This window comes from Centruroides sculpturatus, unplaced genomic scaffold (genome assembly GCF_000671375.1).
Source record: "Centruroides sculpturatus isolate CEXI.00-Female unplaced genomic scaffold, Cexi_2.0 scaffold73, whole genome shotgun sequence".
Taxonomy (NCBI): Eukaryota; Metazoa; Arthropoda; class Arachnida; order Scorpiones; family Buthidae; genus Centruroides; species Centruroides sculpturatus.
In genome coordinates, this window is record NW_019384330.1 from 719,059 (window position 1) to 742,600 (window position 23,542).

The 23,542-nt window shown below is 30.9% G+C and overlaps 1 protein-coding gene across 1 annotated transcript; it reads left to right on the top strand.

Annotated features, from left to right (window-relative positions):
• Nucleotides 1-2,823: 2,823 nt before the first annotated feature.
• Nucleotides 2,824-6,707, top strand: LOC111629656 (frizzled-2-like). Its single transcript, XM_023373545.1, has one exon. It carries the CDS (start codon nt 3,209-3,211, stop codon nt 4,916-4,918), a length of 1,710 nt encoding a protein of 569 aa, XP_023229313.1. The 5' UTR covers nt 2,824-3,208; the 3' UTR covers nt 4,919-6,707.
• The last annotated feature ends 16,835 nt before the right edge of the window (nt 6,708-23,542 follow it).

Consider the following 23,542-nt stretch of genomic DNA (forward strand, 5'->3'; position numbering starts at 1 on the left):
AAAATATGAAAAAAAACAACATTTTGAAGGACGAAATATAGTAGTTTAGAATTGTTATATTTATTGATAAGTATATATAAAAATTTCCTGAATAGGTTGTGATAGAATGCTAACGTTAATATGTTTGACATAGTAGATGCTTACATGATTGATCGGTTTTATCTAACGATTGATCACTCTAACATTCAAAAATGGTTTATAATGTAAACCTACGTGTTTGGAGATCAATCGATATTTCCATTATGTTATAATTTATTTTAATTTAAACAAAACTATATATGTATACGTAATTTAAAAATTTAAAAGTCAATGTTTAAGAACGTAAATTAACTTTAAATCTACAAATTATCATTGATTTTTTTTCAGTAGAAACATAAATAAATCTAAAATATTAGTAAAACTGAATTCAAACTGAGTTCTGAATAAAAATATTTTCTCCCAAACAGCTCCATTTTCATGTAAAAAACTACCTATAGAAAACTGCTACCGATGACCTGAGGCGAAATTTAAGAAGCCGCCTACTTTTTTAAAGCTTTACTATGAGAATTTGATGGACTCAAAACGTGGGTTTAAAGCCTCTATAGTAAACTTATATCGTAGGAAATGGAACACAATAAGGAAAATTTCAATTGAAAAAAGTTTTATAAAAAAACTTTTTCTATTTATACATACGCCTACATACATGTTTCATAAAACATATCAATTATATTGTTTATAAAAATCAGGGAAAGTATATCGATCAGAGAACCACGCAGAGATGCGGAAACCGAATTTATCTTTCAGAGAACGAAACTTCTCGAATAACCATACATTTTTTTGCATATAAAAAATTTTGTAAATGAATAATTGATATATTATATGACTTCAGAAGCACACAATGCGTCACGAATACCAGTTGCAGTTGTGTGAAATACTATATAATATATAAAAAAGTATTCTTCTATATGCGTATAAAGCCTTTATTTAGAAGGGCAGATACGCAATAAAAGCCTTGAATTTTTTCATCTTTCCGTAATAATTGCACACTGAAATAGAAGAGAAAATATTTTCAACCCGTAAATTTAACGTTACGATGCATAAATGCGTAAAAATCAGGTTCGCACGACATCACTTCTATGCCAAGGAAGAGATTTTTATGTTCATTAAACTGTTAAAAATTCTTAAAAGAAGCGCTCGAAAATGTAAACTTTTCTGCGATTATGGAGAAATCGATTACAAAATAATTAACCGATTGGAAACTTAACATCCCGTTAAATCAAACGATTAATTAACAACGATTACATGATAGACCCTATCGGACATTAAGTCGGTTTAATTGGAGTCAAGGATTACAAGTTTGCTCAGCGAGTTCATTAATGGCATAAACTTGATGGGTTAATATCTCGCTACGTGTGAGGTAAACGTCAGGTAAGTCGTGTAACAAATCTGGTTAAAACTTTATTAATTTTTATCATAATTGGGTCAAGGGAGCCATCATCTATAAATGCTTAGTACGATTCGAAATTCTAAACTGCCATTTATAATTACGCTAAATGTAAAGTTAACGGTTTAATGCATTCCAACTTTGCATCGTTAAATAATGCAAAATGCGATAGGCACACATCAGAGAAGGTCGCACCGAAAAGGAAACGAGAATCTTTTGTATCGAAGAATCTTAGAAAGTCTCAGCTACACAAAAGTACAATCAATCAGATCTAGATGAATCGATATCATCATAAATAAACCAGTGACGTAGGAATAATGCGTGCTTGATGTGTAGTAGACTAGATGTTAAGAATTTTAATAAGAAAAACTTAAAGTGATACATGACTATAATCACCTGTAAGATATTCACGCCTTAAGTTTATTTTTAATAGGAAGATATCAAAGTTTAAACTGGTGACGTAAGAATCGTGGGTGCCAGGCGTGAAGCTGCACTAGACACGATGGAGCCCACGACTGAAGAAGAAAGGCCACTGTTTGCCCTCGAGCTTCCTGATCCTAATACACTATAGTAGCGGTAGGTTTACAAAGAACTTTCATCATTGTCAAATTATTGCTATATACCCTGCAGCTTTGTTTTTATATCATTCAGAGAGTTTTGTGTTGAAAATGGTCCAAGAACGAAGAAGAATGGCAGACGTTTAAAATTCCTCTATAATTTTATTCTCAGTAGGCTATATCATGCAAATAAGAATTTTACGTCATAATCTTTTAAATTTAAACTTTGTACCAGAGCATTTGAATTAGGCTATAATAATTTCTTGATATCTTTACCGGCAAGCTCTATTGATATAAGCAGGATTTTGGATACATTAATCAAGCAAACGCGATGATAATTTTCTGTTTGAACTTCTAATCAATTATTTAAATGATAATAAATATAATTAAATTCTAGAATGTAATTATATTTATTTGATTATATCGATATAATGCAAGTCACGAAACTTGTTTATTGTCTTACTTAAACATTATTTAGCTCTTTAACTTAAGTATAATACTAAACACCGGAATTGTTTAAGAAAAAAATCAGGGCGTAATTCAGTTCTTAATTTTATCTCAAAATTAAAATGCATTTTTAAACATTTATAAAATGCACCCGTCATTTTAGACGGAAGTATTTACACCTGGATTACCTTGAAAACAGCTGGCGTTGAATGTCCGGGAATTCTCATGAAACCTACAGGAGGCGAAGGGGTTAATTAAACGTATATAGAATAAATGCTATTAAATAAATTGATATATATTGGCTTTCTCGAATTATATTTTTTTTAGTATGCATATACATATATATACACACATACAAAAATGAAGTTAATTGCAATAATAAAAAGGAAAACGTTTAGTCGTGGAAAGGTGTTATACAGAATACAAATAGGCGAAGATACAGGAAACACGACATAGAGTAAAGTAGCATTTCCATTATAAGCGGACAACGAGACCCTTAATGCAAACAAGGCCGATTTCTTCCCAACATTTCTTTCAACATCGGGTCAATGCCATTCAAACAAGCCAACCAACTTGCTGTCGACGGTGTTATCGCACCGCCCATCGTTTTCGTTCGACCAATCCCAATCGACGGAGACAAACTGCTTTTCGTTGTGTCTGGATACAGAACGTCATCCCTTCTTGTTATTGTGCATCCAGCACGGGTTTAAACCTTATTTGTGAGTGGAAACTGCTGACCAACCGTCAAAAAATACTGGAATTACGATGAGAAAGAGGTGAAATGAACTTTAGGACACCGAAAATGTCGGTAGGTGACGTGATTGTGTTGTGTGTCGCCATTACGGCTATCCAACATGGAGATTTTCGCGTCGTGGCTCAAGTATCTAGCTCCAGAGTGTCTGATCGCGAAAGCGTTATACCTCATCACGGCAGATGCGAGCCTATAACCATCCCTTTGTGTAAAGATATACAATATAATGAGACTATTATGCCGAATTTGTTAAATCATCAGAAACAAGAAGATGCCGGTTTAGAAGTCCATCAGTTCTTTCCTCTGGTCAAGGTACAGTGTAGTGCAGATTTACAATTTTTCTTATGTTCCATGTACGCACCCGTTTGTACCATTATAGAGAGAGCTATACCACCTTGTCGCTCCCTATGCCAATCGGCTCGCAACGGTTGCGAAGGGTTGATGAACAAGTTCGGGTTTCGATGGCCCGAAAGTTTAGACTGCGCTAAATTCCCCGAAGCCGGTGGTGAAGAACTGTGCGTAGGAGAAAACAATACAGAACGATCCCAACAAGCAGGAACGAAGAAACCTCCCACCGGTCATCAACCTCCGACTCGCAACGAAACTTTGAAAGGTAGGGATTTCATTTGCCCTATTGAGTTTAAAGTGCCTCCGGGCGAAGGTTATGTATTTCGAATAGGAAACAAGGAGATAAAAAACTGTGGTACACCCTGTGATGGTATGTTCTTCAACGAACAAGAGAGAAAGTTCGCAAGGACCTGGATCGGAACCTGGGCTATTTTGTGTATGGCATCGACTTTATTTACCGTTCTGACCTTTATGCTTGATATACAACGATTCAGATATCCCGAACGCCCTATCATCTTTCTATCAATTTGTTACTTTATGGTTGCTCTGACTTACGTCACGGGTTTTGCATTAGGTGACAATGTGGTTTGTAATAAACCATTTAAACCACCAGATGGCCAGACTGGGGTGACTATGATACGCACAGTTACTCAAGGCAACCAGAAAGAAAGTTGCACCATACTTTTTATGATGCTGTATTTTTTTAGTATGGCTAGTTCTATCTGGTGGGTCATTTTAACTCTTACATGGTTACTCTCGGCTGGTCTGAAATGGGGCCACGAAGCAATAGAAAATAATTCGCAATACTTTCATTTGGCTGCTTGGACTGTACCTGCAATTAAGACCATTACCATATTAGCTATGGGAAAAGTCGAAGGTGATGTGTTAAGTGGAGTGTGCAATGTAGGTATCTGGAATGTAGATGCTTTAAGAGGATTTGTATTAGCACCTCTCTCTGTTTATCTCGGATTGGGAACCGTGTTTCTATTAGCTGGATTCGTTTCACTCTGTCACATAAGGACAGTTATGAAGCACGACGGAACAAAAACAGATAAATTAGAAAAATTAATGATAAGAATTGGCGTTTTCTCAGTACTTTATACCGTACCGGCCATTATAGTACTTGCTTGCTACTTTTACGAACAGACATATTTTGAGTCATGGATGCTATCGTGGCAGCGAGATAAATGTTCGCATCCTCATTACAGCATCCCATGCCCTATAGGTAATGAAAAATACCTGTCGAAACCAGAATTTGCAGTCTTCATGATCAAATATCTCATGACTCTAGTTGTTGGGATAACGTCTGGGTTTTGGGTATGGTCAGGAAAAACTGCACACTTGTACGTTCGACTGTTCCGTCGAATCTGTGGAGGAGAAGCTTATGTATGACCCTAAATCCTCCCACAAAACTACTACCAAACTGTTAAATGGCTGGCTGCTATTTTTCTACGACTTGTCAGAAGGAAGTCTCCCTTCCTGGTAATTTAGTACTAGGATTCAAGTCAGGCTTTCAGTGAATAGAAAAGACCCCCTCCCGTGTCGCTTTTTTCCTCCCTGGAATAGTGACTCACACATACCACAGCCTCGCCTCGCTTCAAGTTGGAAACAAAATTCAAGGCGCACGACCTATACAACACCAGTGCCAATAAAGATCAGTGTACAGTGGACAGATGTATGTGGTTTATATATATAAATATATATATAATTGTTTGTTTGACATTCCCTCATTTCTACCGTCCCGATTAATGTTTCATGTACATAATCATTCACATATATATATTAATTTTTATTTTACTTGTCGGTATATTTCTTGTTTTTATCATCATTGTAAAATTTAGTGAATTATACAATCAATGTACAAACTGATGTGGTTTTTCTCGCTTTATTTAAACTTCCAGAACAGATCTACTACTCCAGCCTCACATGAAATGGCTTCATTCTCAAAGTTTTTCTCTCGTTCCCGCTTATGTAAACATTCGCCAACTGTTACAAGTCACTTTGCATGATCTCTCTCAGGTATTTTACAAGGTTCCACACCCAATTGCCCCGGAGAAACTCCCATTGTCTAAGTTGGTATGCAAGACTTGTTCGTATGATTGATTGTTACGTCTCTACCTGTTGCGTGGATAAAGCCCTGTCGAACTCAGGTAAATGTGCCATCTGTTCTTACGTTAACAGGATATTTTTCGTCCTCAATCACCCCACTGAGAATTAATATAGTATGTTGGACAGAGATAAAAATCTGAAGAAAAGAAAATTATTTTTAATTTATTGCATTTTTCTAAATCGCAATAAGCCTATTTCTTCTACATGCAAATTCGATTTTTAACCCGTGAAAAATTAATTTTCAAAAATCAACTTTTGCCTGCTCGTCTAGAAGATAGAAGGATTATTGGCGCGGTTAGACTAGGCACCTGGTCAGACTGGTCCATTTTCGAATTTGGGGGATGGACGGACTTACCTTGGAAGAAGCACTTGATAAATTCACAAGTAAGTTTCCAGATGCTGTTTTGTATGTTTTCGACTGCGCGTGATCGTGTGTTTAAATTAAACTTGGCACGAGTTTAGGGGAGATGAGGGGGTTCGACATCGAAGATACTAAACAAATCATTAAGAATACCATCAGCAATTGTGCATGTTTTCTTTTAAAAAAAATTCTGCAAATCTCTATTATCCAAAATCGTTTGATTACATTTTAATGGGCTACTAAACGAGCGAGGGAACAGGAGGTTCCGTAACTATCTCTTTATCGAATTTCACTAAAATGACTTTAAGAAAAGCAATAAAATCGTTTCCCCTCTCTCCCCATTCAATGAAAATGAGGATTTTTACCTCATAAAACACTGTAAATCCACAAATAAGTGGGTAACGTCGTTAACCTTTGTCTACCTTCTTTTTTTTTCTAAAAATCTACTATCCTTTTAAAACATGACATCTTTTACTCTGTATGTAACTGATTAATTATCAGTGTGATTACAAGAATAAACATTATCTTGAATTGAAAAATTCTCTCGTGTCTTGCAAAGTCTTTAATCCTCGTTTGATGAACTAAGCTTTCTTTATGCTCCAAAACATCGTCTTTCGTTAATGCCTGGCAATGTAACCATAGCAACGATAGGGCGTCACCCCATCATCAAAAGCGTCACCCCGTACGTGTATCTCGTCAAGATGGCGGATAATCCTCGGTAAACAATCTCCTATCAAATTTAAACCTGATATCGATTTTCGCAAAACATTCTAACATTTATACACGTATAAACTTTCCCTTCCTGTTTTGACTATAGTAATAATGTAAAAGCTGTGTTTGGTCGTCATAGCAATCACTCCCTGTGACGTCAGCTCAATTTCATGCAGCCACGTGACAATTTCCGGATAAGTTCGACCTATACAGATACGTATAAGACCGTATCCAGTTTCGTACAGCTTACAACAGTCACCTTATATTTATGTTGGTGTATATATTAGATATAAAGCCATAGTTTTATGTACTAACTTTATTGTGTAATGTAAGGACGGAAATTCCGGAGATTTCTTAAGTAAACTTAACTTTGCTCGATCAAATATACACTTAATCACAACTTTAAATACTAGAAAACGTGTTAATTAAACATTTACTCAACATCAAATACATTACTAAAAGTATCTTCGTAACTTTTCTTTATATAAAGTTACGATCTTTTTAACACGTGTTCCGAAACGTGGAAAGTATTGATTATAGACATAAACCATTTCTTAACCTATACGAAGAAACCCATTTCTGAGCCTCAGACTAGTAATATTAGACAACTGGGGATAGATGTATGAACAGAACTGTATCCAATTTCGTGTAGCCTACAGAATGAGAATGACTCTTCCTTGTATGATTTATTTAAGTTAACGTCTTAGTTGTATAGTGTATTAAACACAACTGTTTGAATTAAATTTATTATGTAATATTTAATTAACACAGTTATTGCGTTATATATTATACACAGCATAATATATATATATATCGTATAATAAATAATTAATGCAAATTATTGTGTGTATGTTACGCAACACGTAGTTTGAAGTCAGTTTTGTGCGTTATTCAGAATAAACTTAATAATTTACGTGTTAATATTGTAGGCTACATATTGCACGCGATAATCAACGTATCATAATATTGTTTAATGATACATACCATTTCCATAGAAGAAACTACACAAGACGATGCTTATAATTAACACAGCAACTTCCTTTCGAGAAAAGTATTTTTAGTCGCAGATAAGCCGCACGGAGATTTAAATCTTCATCCTGTCAATAAAAAAAATAATAACAAATAAATAAAACAACGTCTATCTTTGTTTTCTTTTATCGCTAACACGTGTTAGAAAGAAGATAAAATATTTCATTTACTTTTTATTTTTAGCTTGGCTTAACGTAGTTTGATTAACGTTTATATTTACATTTATCATCATTAGCTAAATAGCAACTTAGTATATATAAAAATATTTAACCTTCATCATTCGTAACTTTAGTAATGTCAACGATTTAGAAACCTTAAATGAGTAGATAAAATATTTATTTTTATTTCTAAATCTCTTTGATTAGCATTTGTATATTTAACGATGTTTGTGTTGATTATCCTTCGTAAATTATACAATTTATTTTCCTTTTTTTCCCGTTTTTCTTTTATCTTAATGAAACCTTAATAGGATAATAATAATTAATTTTGTTTCTATATCCAGGAATTTACCTTAAATTCGATTTAATGAGATTGTTAACTTAATTNTTTTTTGCTTGAAACAAACGACATCATCCGTAAAAGTGCATTTAGATTGCTTTGCTTTTGCGTATGTTTTCTTTCTTTCTTTCTTTCTTTTTTTTAATATAAAAATTGTTCGATGCGGCTCCTTAAAATGTTTCCTTCAAGGAAAAAATATATAAAACAAGTAAAAGTAACAATTTTGTTGTTTGTGAAACATCATACGTCAGGGCTGTTTTCGAAGGAACTGAAAAATTGTCACCTTGAGAACAATCACCGAAAACTTACTCTTTGTTTTTCTCTTCCTGATGGCTTTGCTCAGAACAACATCTGGAAAGATCCGATTTTGTTAAATATTTAAAAACAACAAAGTAATAAACCAAAAGAGACGAAAAAGAAAAAGAAAGCTCTATATATATAACAATAATAAACATAAATGGACCATTATCAAAATGTACTCGCTATGTATATAAATAAATGTAAGTTCCTTCTAGAATTTTATAAAAATTAAAATAACAGCTGCTTCGATTCTAACTGAAAATATTCAATCGGTTCTTTAATTTTATTTTAGTTTTACTAAGCATTAAATATACCGTATTTAAAAAAACTAATAATTTTTTTTGTTAATTAAGTAATCATCAAGCAGAGTTCTCCTCTCTCTCTCTTCCTTTTCCAACTTCAAACCTGACTTTAATAAGGAGAAAGTCATTTATGTTTCATCAGATAAAATTCGAGTGCGTTTGACCCATTGGCTTCTGCCAACAAAGAGACTCACACCGAATCGTACTTAACTGCACACTTAAAAATTACTGATAATGGAAAAGCTCTACAATTATACAACTGCCTCAATTTGAAATCCCTCCTCTATTGGGCGAACGTTCCAAGGCCATTGTTGTACGCCTAGATTATCGCACGTCCAATCTCTTCAGGCATTTTATCAGTCTCCAAACCAATGACAGTGAGTTATGGCTTGAAGATAAATATCAACTGGCCTCTAAATGGTATTAGGGTATCAGTGATGTCATAGCAAAACTGCGAGACGCGTGCGGATGTTTTGTTTTCCAACTCTCCTTTTTTTTCCTAACTCATAATATAACCCCTACCAAGAAAAATATGCGCCTCATAAAATTCTTACGTTAAAAAAAAATTAATCAAATCACATTTCCGATATACAAATGTGGTGATGCGGTGATATCTATTACCTAAAATTTTCTCGCAATAAAAAAAAATCACAGAGAAAAAAATTCCTATAAATGACTTTTCGCTGTACTTTAACTTTTTCTACTTTTTTATGACTAAACCACATCATCACAGCAGGATGCTGAGCTATAAATCATTAACAATCGCTGCAACGCTGGGTGGTTCCATGCATGCTGGATTTGACAGAACACGTTTATCCAAAAACTGTGCAGAGGGAAAAAAAGATGGTGAATCACAGCCACTGTTTTGTAGGGATCGGAAAATACTGTATCTGGTCAATATCTCTGTCGAGGACTGCGTACTGTTTGTAATTGTTATCAGTCATCAAAGCTACCGAAGTGAAAAAGTTTATGTTGAATACAATCTACTTGGCACCACTCGCGTTGAAGTAAACAATGAAGAATTTCCCGCACTTTCTATTTTTCTAGTTATTATATCCCCTATAGGGAAGATAAAGCGTTTTTTTTTAATTTTATCATCTATTTTTTTTTTATACGGTGGTGAACCGGTATATCTAAACTAATGATAATATTATCTCAAATATTATCATGTTTACACCTTCATTTAAGATGATATTTTAAAATATTTTTTTATACTTTTAACTGTAGCCTTCCTTGCATGTAGATTTTTAGACGATAAATTAAATCTTAGGCATTGATATTAGACACACCTATTTACTGTTATGTTTCTTGTACGAAACTTAGATTCGTGATAGCATACTTTTAATAATTACTTGTATAAATTTTATATTTCTAATTATACTTGCAGATTTCAGAAATAATTTTTAAGCATTGTGTTTGTCAAAAAAAATTACAGTCAATTTGGGAGTGATATTTTTAAACGTTTATGTAAGTAGGTTTTAATGATATGGGAGTGACTATCCCATATCACCATCCACCAATCTCACCATTCTATAGGATTTGAATTTAGATTTGGAGAATTCTTGCAGACAGACAAAATCGAACAGACGGAAACCTAACCGGAGACAGGAATAAAATAAATACAATTTAAATTGCTATATGCAACTCTTTTAATTTACGGGAAAGTAGGAGTTTTTGCATGTAAAAAATGATACACAAGAGATTATTTGATACTAAGTTATGCGAGATTAATCATTATAATTTTTCGTCTGAAATAATTGCTGTAATTATGAGTAGGCAAATGAAAGAAACAAACGTACAGATCTTATTTTTCATGTTTTATTAATTTAAACATTTATTTAATTTTTAGATATATATATATATTTTTTTTAATTAGCGAAGTTACAATTTATATCATTCCTTATATTTCATCATTAGAAAAAATAGAATTTCTTTATATGGTATAGATTCATGTTGTTATTTTCAAACACGACTAAACTACTTACTGATTATATCTTCTCTTGTATACCTTATATATCTTCTTACTGAGTAATCTCCTTTATAGATATCCGCTTCCTCATACGTATAATTACTATCTATAGCCTCTTGTGTGCGACAGATTCATGATTATATTTTTAAACATTAGTTTACTTGTATATCATTCTTAGTACGTCTTAAATTCGCAGAAATGTTTTTAAACATTACTAGATAATATTCTATATTGTATAAATTATAAGTATGTACTGTATGTTCCATATTGCTAGACTAGAAACGTTATTTTCCATAACGTTACTAAACTAGTAATTACACCTACGTAAATCTCATATCTTCACTTGTCTGTAAACTCACGATAATGTAAACACTACAAGGACTTATATATCTCCTCTAGTGATGGAGGCAGAATTAGTTGTAGTTTTTTCCCTTTTTATTACAGTTCGACGTTAACCATATTCTTTTCAATAATGTTCTAGAATCATAATACTTTCTTGAACGTTACTGCTTATAGCTTACATTCTTCTCATGAAATAACAACGGCCATAAATATAGCAAATAGTTATTAAACACACTATATATAATGTCTACGATCTTTTCCTTTTGTAAGAATATTCTAAGTTCAATTTATTTTCATTGTACTTGTAGATAATGTAAATAATTACTACTAAAATAAATTCTTAACTTAGAAAAGTTTATTAATTAATTTGTTTAACAGTAGAAGAGAGTAAAAAAGAGAGAGAAAGAGAGAAAAGCAATTTTTCCCCGAGGGACCAATGATCGCACTTAATGTTGTCGCTTCAACTGACCAAACTTCCGTCGATAGAATTGGTGGAGCCGCTGATGGACTCGTGTCAATAATAACGACTTAGAAGAGATGAAGACAAATAAGTCTTCCTTTCTCCCATCGATCGGAGGTTACTAACCTCTTATATATATATGAGTTTATATATGTATTAGCGAATCGCATCGATATGCCAACTTAAAAGTATCCAGAATTATTATTATTTTTTTTTCTATAATTCCAGAATTTTCTTTTTTTGTATTATTGAAAAAATTCTTTTTCTTTTTTTTCTTTAACTACAAAGAAAGCCACTCTAGAATTTTATTCGTTGAGTGAGCAAGTGTTCTTTATAGAAGAAGCACGTTTATTCTTCAGTGCTCTTGTTATAAAAAAAAAAAAAAAATGCAACTTGGTTTTAGTTATAGGGATCAAAGAATGATCCACTGAGTGTAGTTTTTAGAAATAATGTTTCAATGATAATATTTTTTTAGTGATTTATTTCTTACAATCACTACTCGTTAACACCGCTTAATTAAAAAAAATAGAAAAAGAAAAAAAATTCAAATTGATGTGGGATAAAATTTATAAAATCCCTCATTATTTATATCTACTACATTAATCAAGAAAATTTTATCAAATTTAACTATATCTACTTTAAAACTTTTCTACTTAGACCCGAATACTTTTATGAAAAAACACGTTTCGTTCTTCAGCCCTCTTGTCAGCCCTATAAGAGAAGAAGAAAGAAAAGAAAAGAAAAAAAAAATAAAATACAATTCTACTCTAGTCTGAGGGTCAAAGACTGATTGACAAATTGAAGTTTACTGAAGGGTTTTTTCTGATAAAGAATTTTTTAGTGATTATTACTGATAAAAGAGCTCCGGTTATTAGTGTTACCGAATCGCGAAAATGTTTAATTTCTATTTAATCGAGTTGGAGAGATGTTGAGATATCTCTCGCTCAAGGTCGAGTCGGGAAATTATAAAGTTATATTAGCCACAGGTGAAGAGATAAATCTGTTCCGAGAATCGAAAGAAAGCAATTTACTAAACTAATGATAATAATAATAATAAAAATTTTACGAGAACAATTTCTTTTTTACTTCGTTTCCTAATAAACACTTCGATAAAAACATTAAAAATTAATATTTTTATTGTTTTAAAACGCTCGTTAAAATAGTTTTTAAATACTATTATCAAATACAGAATTTGTTTTTAAATGATGTTTTTAAAAAAATTTATTGTTTTTTTGTAAATGGATAAATTATACTTAATTAAATTTAAAAAGAGTTTTAACTGAGTAAATTGAATATAAAAATCATTTTAAATTATATATATATATTTAATATTAAAAATAATTATTTAAGCATTGTTTTTATTTAGATTAAGACATTTTTTTATGCTGTTTTTTCTTGATGCTTTTATTTTTCTGCTTTGTCGTTGATAATTAAGCCGCGTTTTGATAATTATAAACGAAACGATGTGACCTTTCTTTTAATTGGAAGCTGTTAAACGGGAAGATAGACATAGGAAAGAAGTCGGAGTCGGTATTATCAAAGTAGTTAATTCTAGCGGGTCACCACGGGGAGCTCCCACTTCTGCACACTAATCTGTTATCTTGACAACTAAATGTCGGGATTAGTTTCCGAGTTTTAATCCCTAGTCGGATTTCACACCCCCCACTACCCGAAAAGATTTTCTTTATATAACCATATAACTTATTTTAAACTTCCAACACTTCTAAAAGTTGACATTTGACGACGCAACAAAATCTAAAAAAAAAGTAACATCAAGATCTTTGAACCGATTTTTTTTAAACTTAAAACAAATTATTGGTAGAAATGCCATAAACTTCAGCATGCACAGACTTCAAAACTTGTTATTCGAGAAGGAAATTTTTCATTAAGCACGTTACTAAGATACCTAAAATAATATTGTTGTTGTAGTTTTAATTCGTGGAGTTTTGAGATTCTGCGAGAGTTTTTTTATGACGAAACAAGCGGGTTTAATCTCATTGAAGAGTTTTATGTTCAGCATCTAAACTTGTTTTCTGATTAAATCTTTCCGAGAACACACTACACGTACACTATAAACCCTGGGTAAAATAAATTGTTACCTCGAATAATCCGGATTTATTCGTCATTCTAAGAATGTTGTTATTATATAATAAATTCTCGTATGTTTTTTAAGTAATTTAATTTCTAAAAATGTATAAAAAAACAGTAAAATTTATCATAGATGATGCCGAAATTATATTTAAATTCGTATAAATCCTCGAAGCGTTGCGTTCGTGACTGTGCTGTTGCAGATGGAATTTCAATGCTGCCGACACAGACACACACACTTGAGCTTTCTCACTACACTCTTCGACCTTATCTTTGAAAAATCCCTAAATGCTTTTACCAGATGCCACCTCTAGTGACTACTTATATTAAAATTATGCTATGATATTCTCCCTTTTTTATGTATTGCTTGTTCAGAATGCACACACGCACACATTTACATTTCTATCGTGTAGTTTGATCGGAATATTTTTTCTTTTTTATTTCTTCTGTTTATAGTAGATTTATATTTAGTAGTATGGCCTGATCTGGTAAGTTAAAAATAGAAAGAGCGGCATATTTTATTTTATTATTAATAACCTTCGCTCTTTATAGTCCATTTAACGCTGTNACTTTTTTTTTTTAGTTGGTATCATTCCTTTTTAGGGTCTTTTAGAATTCGACGTTTTAAAGCGACGCCCTAATTCTGTAATAATGGATTGGCAACTTTCTGACTAGGAAAATGGCGCTGCCCTATTGACTTAGTTTAAAAGTTGTTTCTTGCCCTATCTTCATTGGTCAGTTATCGATTTGAAAAAAGTAGGAAAAGCTTTCTAGTTGTAGTAAAGTCGATGGTGGCTCTAAACTATAAAATAAAATGGTCGCTTGTTGTTCTTTTTTTTATTTTTATTTTATTATTTTTTTGTATTATTTTTATTCTGAGGTTTTATGTCTTCGTTTTTAAACGTTTATTTTTATGGTAATAAACACTAAATTTAATAGTTACCTGTATAAACGAATTACAGAATAATAACATAAAAAATTTTGTAGCCTTTTTTTTAACAGTTGTAACAGTTTTATAATTCATTAAACAACACTGGAGAAGGAAGAAAGTAAAAAAAAAGAAAAAATTGGTTTCCTATAGTTATGATCGAAAAAGTTTGGGTACTCGAACGTACAAGTGAAGTGCAACGTGACTGGTATATTCCATTTTAGTAAGAGGAACCCCCGTTTGGGATTTTCGGGGGTGTTACGCCTCTAGTTACTATCCTATGAGAATTAGAAAGTTGAAAAAAAGAACATTAAAGATTTCGTGTCTGATGGGAGTTGTAGCTCTAAACATCTCATTTAGTTGTAAAATGCTCTTTTGATGATATTGCTTAATGACTTTGTTTTCCTTTTTTATAATATCTTTTTGATGATTAAACAGAATTTAAAAGATTAAAAGCTAAAAATTTTATAAATTTATTAATCATTTGAAAGATAATTGAAGAGCTTATTTTCAAAGTGACGTATCTCCATTTTTTATTTTATTTTATTTTTTTTTAGTTCAGGGTACCAACATTGATAATATGCTTCTCTATAGTCTTACAATATTTTCTTCCCCGAAACGGGTGTTTCTTCTGTTGAAAAATGTATCAAAAATTGGTTTTCTTTTCAAATGTGACGTTTTTCTTTTTGTATTTATTTCCAAACTGTCGCATTTCCATACATACAATTACAAAATGTATTTTGTTCACGTGACTATTTCACAGTAATGTCTACTTTCTGAAGTGCAAGTGCTATTGTGTTTGATTGTTTTCTTAAGTTTTCTTTGATAATGGCCACATTTTATGAAGTTCAAAAAGTATTTAGTCGATATGTTAGAAAGAGGTCGCGCACTCCATCGGAAAGGCAAAAACTAAATAAAAGAAAAGTCCAAACAGAAAGTCTAAAGATGTGCAAGTGATGGTCGTCAACCAACACTTTCCTGTGAACATAATGATAGGCGATGTCAAGCAATGAAATTGCAACATTTAGATTATATGATTCTATACATTGTTTTATGATATTAAGAACAAAATTGAACAAAATAATTTTATTACAAATCCTATTTTAGNATTTCCTCCATTTTTTTTTCTTTTTTTTAAATGTAATAAAACAAAATATGCATTCGGCTGCCTGTTTGATTTAATATCTTAATAAATAATTTCATATCCAGAAATTCAATATTGACTTTAAAAAAAATATTAAAGAATAAACCAGACACTGATATTAAGAACAAAATTGAACAAAATAATTTTATTACAAATGCTATTTTAGTGCAAACAGAACTATTCTGATAGATCGGGAATGTGCAAACATACAATGTTAAAAAGAGGTTTAAAAATGGTCATGTCTATTAGTTGATTTGTTACCATTGGGGAATAAACTTAAGCAGGAAAAAATAAGATGATGTGAAGAAACTTTTAAATAAACTGGGAATAAGTGATGGACATACTGCAATGACATTTTATAAAAAGTGTTCTGTTATTTAGAAAGTGATTAATTCTAAATAAGTATTGTGACAGAACAATTACAACATGATTTTCATTAATAATTTTATATAATCATTAGGTTTTAATTTTCTTTCCTTTGGAATTAGTATATTTTTTAAACGACGTTTTTTANATTTAGATTAAGACATTTTTTTATGCTGTTTTTTCTTGATGCTTTTATTTTTCTGCTTTGTCGTTGATAATTAAGCCGCGTTTTGATAATTATAAACGAAACGATGTGACCTTTCTTTTAATTGGAAGCTGTTAAACGGGAAGATAGACATAGGAAAGAAGTCGGAGTCGGTATTATCAAAGTAGTTAATTCTAGCGGGTCACCACGGGGAGCTCCCACTTCTGCACACTAATCTGTTATCTTGACAACTAAATGTCGGGATTAGTTTCCGAGTTTTAATCCCTAGTCGGATTTCACACCCCCCACTACCCGAAAAGATTTTCTTTATATAACCATATAACTTATTTTAAACTTCCAACACTTCTAAAAGTTGACATTTGACGACGCAACAAAATCTAAAAAAAAAGTAACATCAAGATCTTTGAACCGATTTTTTTTAAACTTAAAACAAATTATTGGTAGAAATGCCATAAACTTCAGCATGCACAGACTTCAAAACTTGTTATTCGAGAAGGAAATTTTTCATTAAGCACGTTACTAAGATACCTAAAATAATATTGTTGTTGTAGTTTTAATTCGTGGAGTTTTGAGATTCTGCGAGAGTTTTTTTATGACGAAATAAGCGGGTTTAATCTCATTGAAGAGTTTTATGTTCAGCATCTAAACTTGTTTTCTGATTAAATCTTTCCGAGAACACACTACACGTACACTATAAACCCTGGGTAAAATAAATTGTTACCTCGAATAATCCGGATTTATTCGTCATTCTAAGAATGTTGTTATTATATAATAAATTCTCGTATGTTTTTTAAGTAATTTAATTTCTAAAAATGTATAAAAAAACAGTAAAATTTATCATAGATGATGCCGAAATTATATTTAAATTCGTATAAATCCTCGAAGCGTTGCGTTCGTGACTGTGCTGTTGCAGATGGAATTTCAATGCTGCCGACACAGACACACACACTTGAGCTTTCTCACTACACTCTTCGACCTTATCTTTGAAAAATCCCTAAATGCTTTTACCAGATGCCACCTCTAGTGACTACTTATATTAAAATTATGCTATGATATTCTCCCTTTTTTATGTATTGCTTGTTCAGAATGCACACACGCACACATTTACATTTCTATCGTGTAGTTTGATCGGAATATTTTTTCTTTTTTATTTCTTCTGTTTATAGTAGATTTATATTTAGTAGTATGGCCTGATCTGGTAAGTTAAAAATAGAAAGAGCGGCATATTTTATTTTATTATTAATAACCTTCGCTCTTTATAGTCCATTTAACGCTGTGCAGTCCTCTCTTGTACTATACTACAATAGAGAAGTAGAAAATGGACGGATAGATAGCAGAAAAACTGCCATTAAGTTCTTCAGTAAGCGGGGGTGGTGCGTGAAATTGGCCAAGTACAGGATTGTCATGTCTGCTTGTCGCTAGCTAAACACGTTTGGAGACTTTGTGACTATCAAAAAGGAAGATTTTTCTATCTCGTTACCTGTTTTCTCACCATTTATCTCTGCCTTAATTTTTTCCTCTCCATTCTTTTTTAAATGAGTACATTCAAGAAAAAATGTAGTTTAATAATTTAGAAATTATCACAACCATTATGCAACGTGATAAATGACACCAGAATTCTGTTATGGAGACATACCAACGTTATAATAAATTTTTAGTAAAGAGGAAGATTCCGACGAACTGAATTACTTAATATGTTAAACGAGTTTGTTTAGAAAAAGATTCAAGAAATTGCATGCCTACCATGTTTTTAAATCATCTGTCTAAGAGAAAACCAGTTCTAAAACAACTCGGAAGAAAAAAAAATAATAAAATAAAAACTAAAAACTGGAGCGAAGGACGATTAGTAGAGAAGTCATCCTTGACATCTGTTTAAGAATTGGGTATACACCCGTCTGATTTATTACAAAATCAACATAAAGACAAAGAATACCATTCGGCATCATTTCAATCATCTAAGTAAATGTTTTACAGTCACAAATAATTTATTACATCACCAAAAATAGTATATTTTTAGAGATATAANAGTATGTACTAAAGATCTTTTACAGTTCGGTAATTTAAACCTGAAAATGTTCATAGCTTACTAATAATGGTTTAAAAACTTATATTTGTAATATTGCACGATAGTAATTTAAAGTAAACAGACCTTCCAGTGTTGATAAATATATTTAAATGACTTATAAATATTTTCATTCATGATTTAAACTTTTTCATAAGTTAAGCCGGTACTTTTCCGTTAACTGGGCGCCATTCAATTTTCAATCCAGTTTTAAAAAAACGATGTTTAATTTCACATTTTTTACAGATAAACCTTATAAACATGTGTATAAACATGTATAAACACGTGTATAAACATGTACAAATGTGTATAAACATTCGTTGTAATATGAAACGAGTGTGAATTACGAAATAAAATATCAATTTCACTAAAAATAGTAGTAAAATTGAATGGCGTCCAGTTGACGGAAAAGTACCATTAAGACTAATGTCCATAGAAGAACTATGGCATTAGGCTTAATGCATATATGAAAAATTTGATATAACAGTATAAAAACGAAAAGATAACGATGATTTAAGGGGTATACGCTTTAATGTTTAATTATTGATCATTTTAAGAATGTAAAATGAAATATTTAATAAAAATTTTTGAAAAAAAAAATTCTTACAGGACATTTGATGAAATTCCAGAACCGAGAATCTCTTCAGGATTAATGACGTCATTTTTCTGACGAGAATTACTTTGAAAGTAAAATAAATTATCAAAAAACATCGTTTTTCCTGAAAGAAAAAAAAACAAAAAAAAAATATTTATATATTATTTTTTCGTTTTTTTTTCTTATTTGTTATTCGAAATATTTTAAAGGATTATTGTACAAATTAATTTTAAAAAGTGATTTTAAAGGTCTTACTGGAGTCTCGGCGGCGTGATCAATTTTCAAGTCTCGAAAACGAGCAGCAATATTTCAAACTTAAATCTAAATCTAAATATGGAAATCTATGCAATTCTTTTTATGTTAAAAATGATTCAGGAAAAAGTTTCCTGACTCGATCTCATCTATAACGTTGTTATTTTCTGCTGAAAGAAGTCGAATGAGGAAAAAAAAAGCATGGAAGCGGGGGGGGAGGGAATTCATGTATATTGTATTCTTCACACCCGACTAATATTTATTATTGTTGCTTGACACACATTGTTATATCTAAAGGTTCATTTTTCTCTTGTGTCATATTTGAGTGATAGGTCAAAAGGTTATCTGAAGTCACTTAGTTGCATGTCCTCTTACATTATAATATATCGTCGATCATATAAAAAACATTAAATATTATTATTGTTGTAATTATTACTAGAAATAAAAAAATATATATAATATAAACATTTTTGTAAAAATTATTTCTGTGTAGTTTTTGTTTTCATTAGTTTAAATTACCGAATATATAATAGATGGCGATATAAAAATATAATTAAATAATCAACGTCTATTTAACAGTAATTATTATTCGCCGTGTGACCTCCGTTATTAATTTCTTAATTTAATTGTTTTAATTAAAAATTATATTCTGTCACAATAAAAAAAACGGAATTTATGCAAAACGTCGTCTGCTTTAATAAGATTAACTGCGCGTGCGTGAAGTATGATTCTAGTTAAAATATTTTTATCGACGTTTAAATTTCTACTAATTTTTAAATGTGTATTAACAAATTTTAAATAAAATAAATAAATATATATATATATGCTGTAACAATCTGAGATAAAAACACGCAGAAGAAAATTTCATTAAATCATTAAATTGCGTATACAATATTTATCGAAATAGCGATAGTTGTTAAGTGAAGTACATCCGGTGCAGAAATGTTGTTGTTCTACCTTGAATCGAGTTACCTCTGGCTTATGGCCCGGATTAAAAAAGTACCTCAAAGAGACCGGTTTCTACCCTTTCTAGAAGAGGAACCGTGATCAATTAGTCGCTATCAGAACCATCTGCTTTCACCGCATACATTCCTAACACTGCTAACAGATGTCTGTTACCCGCTCTGTAATTTCGGAGACGGCCAACCCAACTCCCATTCAACTACTTTTTTTTTTTAGTTGGTATCATTCCTTTTTAGGGTCTTTTAGAATTCGACGTTTTAAAGCGACGCCCTAATTCTGTAATAATGGATTGGCAACTTTCTGACTAGGAAAATGGCGCTGCCCTATTGACTTAGTTTAAAAGTTGTTTCTTGCCCTATCTTCATTGGTCAGTTATCGATTTGAAAAAAGTAGGAAAAGCTTTCTAGTTGTAGTAAAGTCGATGGTGGCTCTAAACTATAAAATAAAATGGTCGCTTGTTGTTCTTTTTTTTATTTTTATTTTATTATTTTTTTGTATTATTTTTATTCTGAGGTTTTATGTCTTCGTTTTTAAACGTTTATTTTTATGGTAATAAACACTAAATTTAATAGTTACCTGTATAAACGAATTACAGAATAATAACATAAAAAATTTTGTAGCCTTTTTTTTAACAGTTGTAACAGTTTTATAATTCATTAAACAACACTGGAGAAGGAAGAAAGTAAAAAAAAAGAAAAAATTGGTTTCCTATAGTTATGATCGAAAAAGTTTGGGTACTCGAACGTACAAGTGAAGTGCAACGTGACTGGTATATTCCATTTTAGTAAGAGGAACCCCCGTTTGGGATTTTCGGGGGTGTTACGCCTCTAGTTACTATCCTATGAGAATTAGAAAGTTGAAAAAAAGAACATTAAAGATTTCGTGTCTGATGGGAGTTGTAGCTCTAAACATCTCATTTAGTTGTAAAATGCTCTTTTGATGATATTGCTTAATGACTTTGTTTTCCTTTTTTATAATATCTTTTTGATGATTAAACAGAATTTAAAAGATTAAAAGCTAAAAATTTTATAAATTTATTAATCATTTGAAAGATAATTGAAGAGCTTATTTTCAAAGTGACGTATCTCCATTTTTTATTTTATTTTATTTTTTTTTAGTTCAGGGTACCAACATTGATAATATGCTTCTCTATAGTCTTACAATATTTTCTTCCCCGAAACGGGTGTTTCTTCTGTTGAAAAATGTATCAAAAATTGGTTTTCTTTTCAAATGTGACGTTTTTCTTTTTGTATTTATTTCCAAACTGTCGCATTTCCATACATACAATTACAAAATGTATTTTGTTCACGTGACTATTTCACAGTAATGTCTACTTTCTGAAGTGCAAGTGCTATTGTGTTTGATTGTTTTCTTAAGTTTTCTTTGATAATGGCCACATTTTATGAAGTTCAAAAAGTATTTAGTCGATATGTTAGAAAGAGGTCGCGCACTCCATCGGAAAGGCAAAAACTAAATAAAAGAAAAGTCCAAACAGAAAGTCTAAAGATGTGCAAGTGATGGTCGTCAACCAACACTTTCCTGTGAACATAATGATAGGCGATGTCAAGCAATGAAATTGCAACATTTAGATTATATGATTCTATACATTGTTTTATGATATTAAGAACAAAATTGAACAAAATAATTTTATTACAAATCCTATTTTAGTGCAAACAGAACTATTCTGATAGATCGGGAATGTGCAAACATACAATGTTAAAAAGAGGTAAAAAATGGACATGTCTATTAGTTGATTTGTTACCATTGGGGAATAAACTTAAGCAGGAAAAGATAAGATGATGTGAAGAAACTTTTAAATAAACTGGGAATAAGTGATGGACATACTGCAATGACATTTTATAAAAAGTGTTCTGTTATTTAGAAAGTGATTAATTCTAAATAAGTATTGTGACAGAACAATTACAACATGATTTTCATTAATAATTTTATATAATCATTAGGTTTTAATTTTCTTTCCTTTGGAATTAGTATATTTTTTAAACGCCGTTTTTTATTATCTTCAGTCATATGACACCAGTGAATCAGTGTGATTTTAATTTTTGTTTTGTATCTTATTTTGTATATTCTCTTTTCTTTTTATACAAGTTTTTTACCATATATTTGTTGTTTTTATTACATTATACATTTAAATTCAATCTTCTTCCAAAGTGGTTTAAGTCCATGATTTGAAGTACCAAAACTACCATTTCCTTTGCCTCAGGATTTTTTTCACCGCTAAACCTATATCCAGAATATAAAAATAAAGCTCTGTACCAATAATTTTTTACCTTAACATTTAAAGCAATTATTTAAAATTTGTAGTTTTTTGGAAATTTGTATTTTCTGGAAATACGTCACTTCAGAAATAAGCTCTTCAATTCATCATGTGTTTAATGTATATTTAAATATGATGTTCAGCAAGAAAAAGCTCAAATAATATATAGACTATATATATAAATGATTTTTAAAAATTAAAAATTTTTTAAAAAGCACAAATTCAAACAAAAAAGCCTCAACTAAAATATTTATTCTTCTTATTATCAAGCTTCATTCGAGATCATAAAGCCATTATTGGCACTTAAAGCATCGTAAGTATGTACTAAAGATCTTTTACAGTTCGGTAATTTAAACCTGAAAATGTTCATAGCTTACTAATAATGGTTTAAAAACTTATATTTGTAATATTGCACGATAGTAATTTAAAGTAAACAGACCTTCCAGTGTTGATAAATATATTTAAATGACTTATAAATATTTTCATTCATGATTTAAACTTTTTCATAAGTTAAGCCGGTACTTTTCCGTTAACTGGGCGCCATTCAATTTTCAATCTAGTTTTAAAAAAACGATGTTTAATTTCACATTTTTTACAGATAAACCTTATAAACATGTGTATAAACATGTATAAACACGTGTATAAACATGTACAAATGTGTATAAACATTCGTTGTAATATGAAACGAGTGTGAATTACGAAATAAAATATCAATTTCACTAAAAATAGTAGTAAAATTGAATGGCGTCCAGTTGACGGAAAAGTACCATTAAGACTAATGTCCATAGAAGAACTATGGCATTAGGCTTAATGCATATATGAAAAATTTGATATAACAGTATAAAAACGAAAAGATAACGATGATTTAAGGGGTATACGCTTTAATGTTTAATTATTGATCATTTTAAGAATGTAAAATGAAATATTTAATAAAAATTTTTGAAAAAAAAAATTCTTACAGACATTTGATGAAATTCCAGAACCGAGAATCTCTTCAGGATTAATGACGTCATTTTTCTGACGAGAATTACTTTGAAAGTAAAATAAATTATCAAAAAACATCGTTTTTCCTGAAAGAAAAAAAAACAAAAAAAAA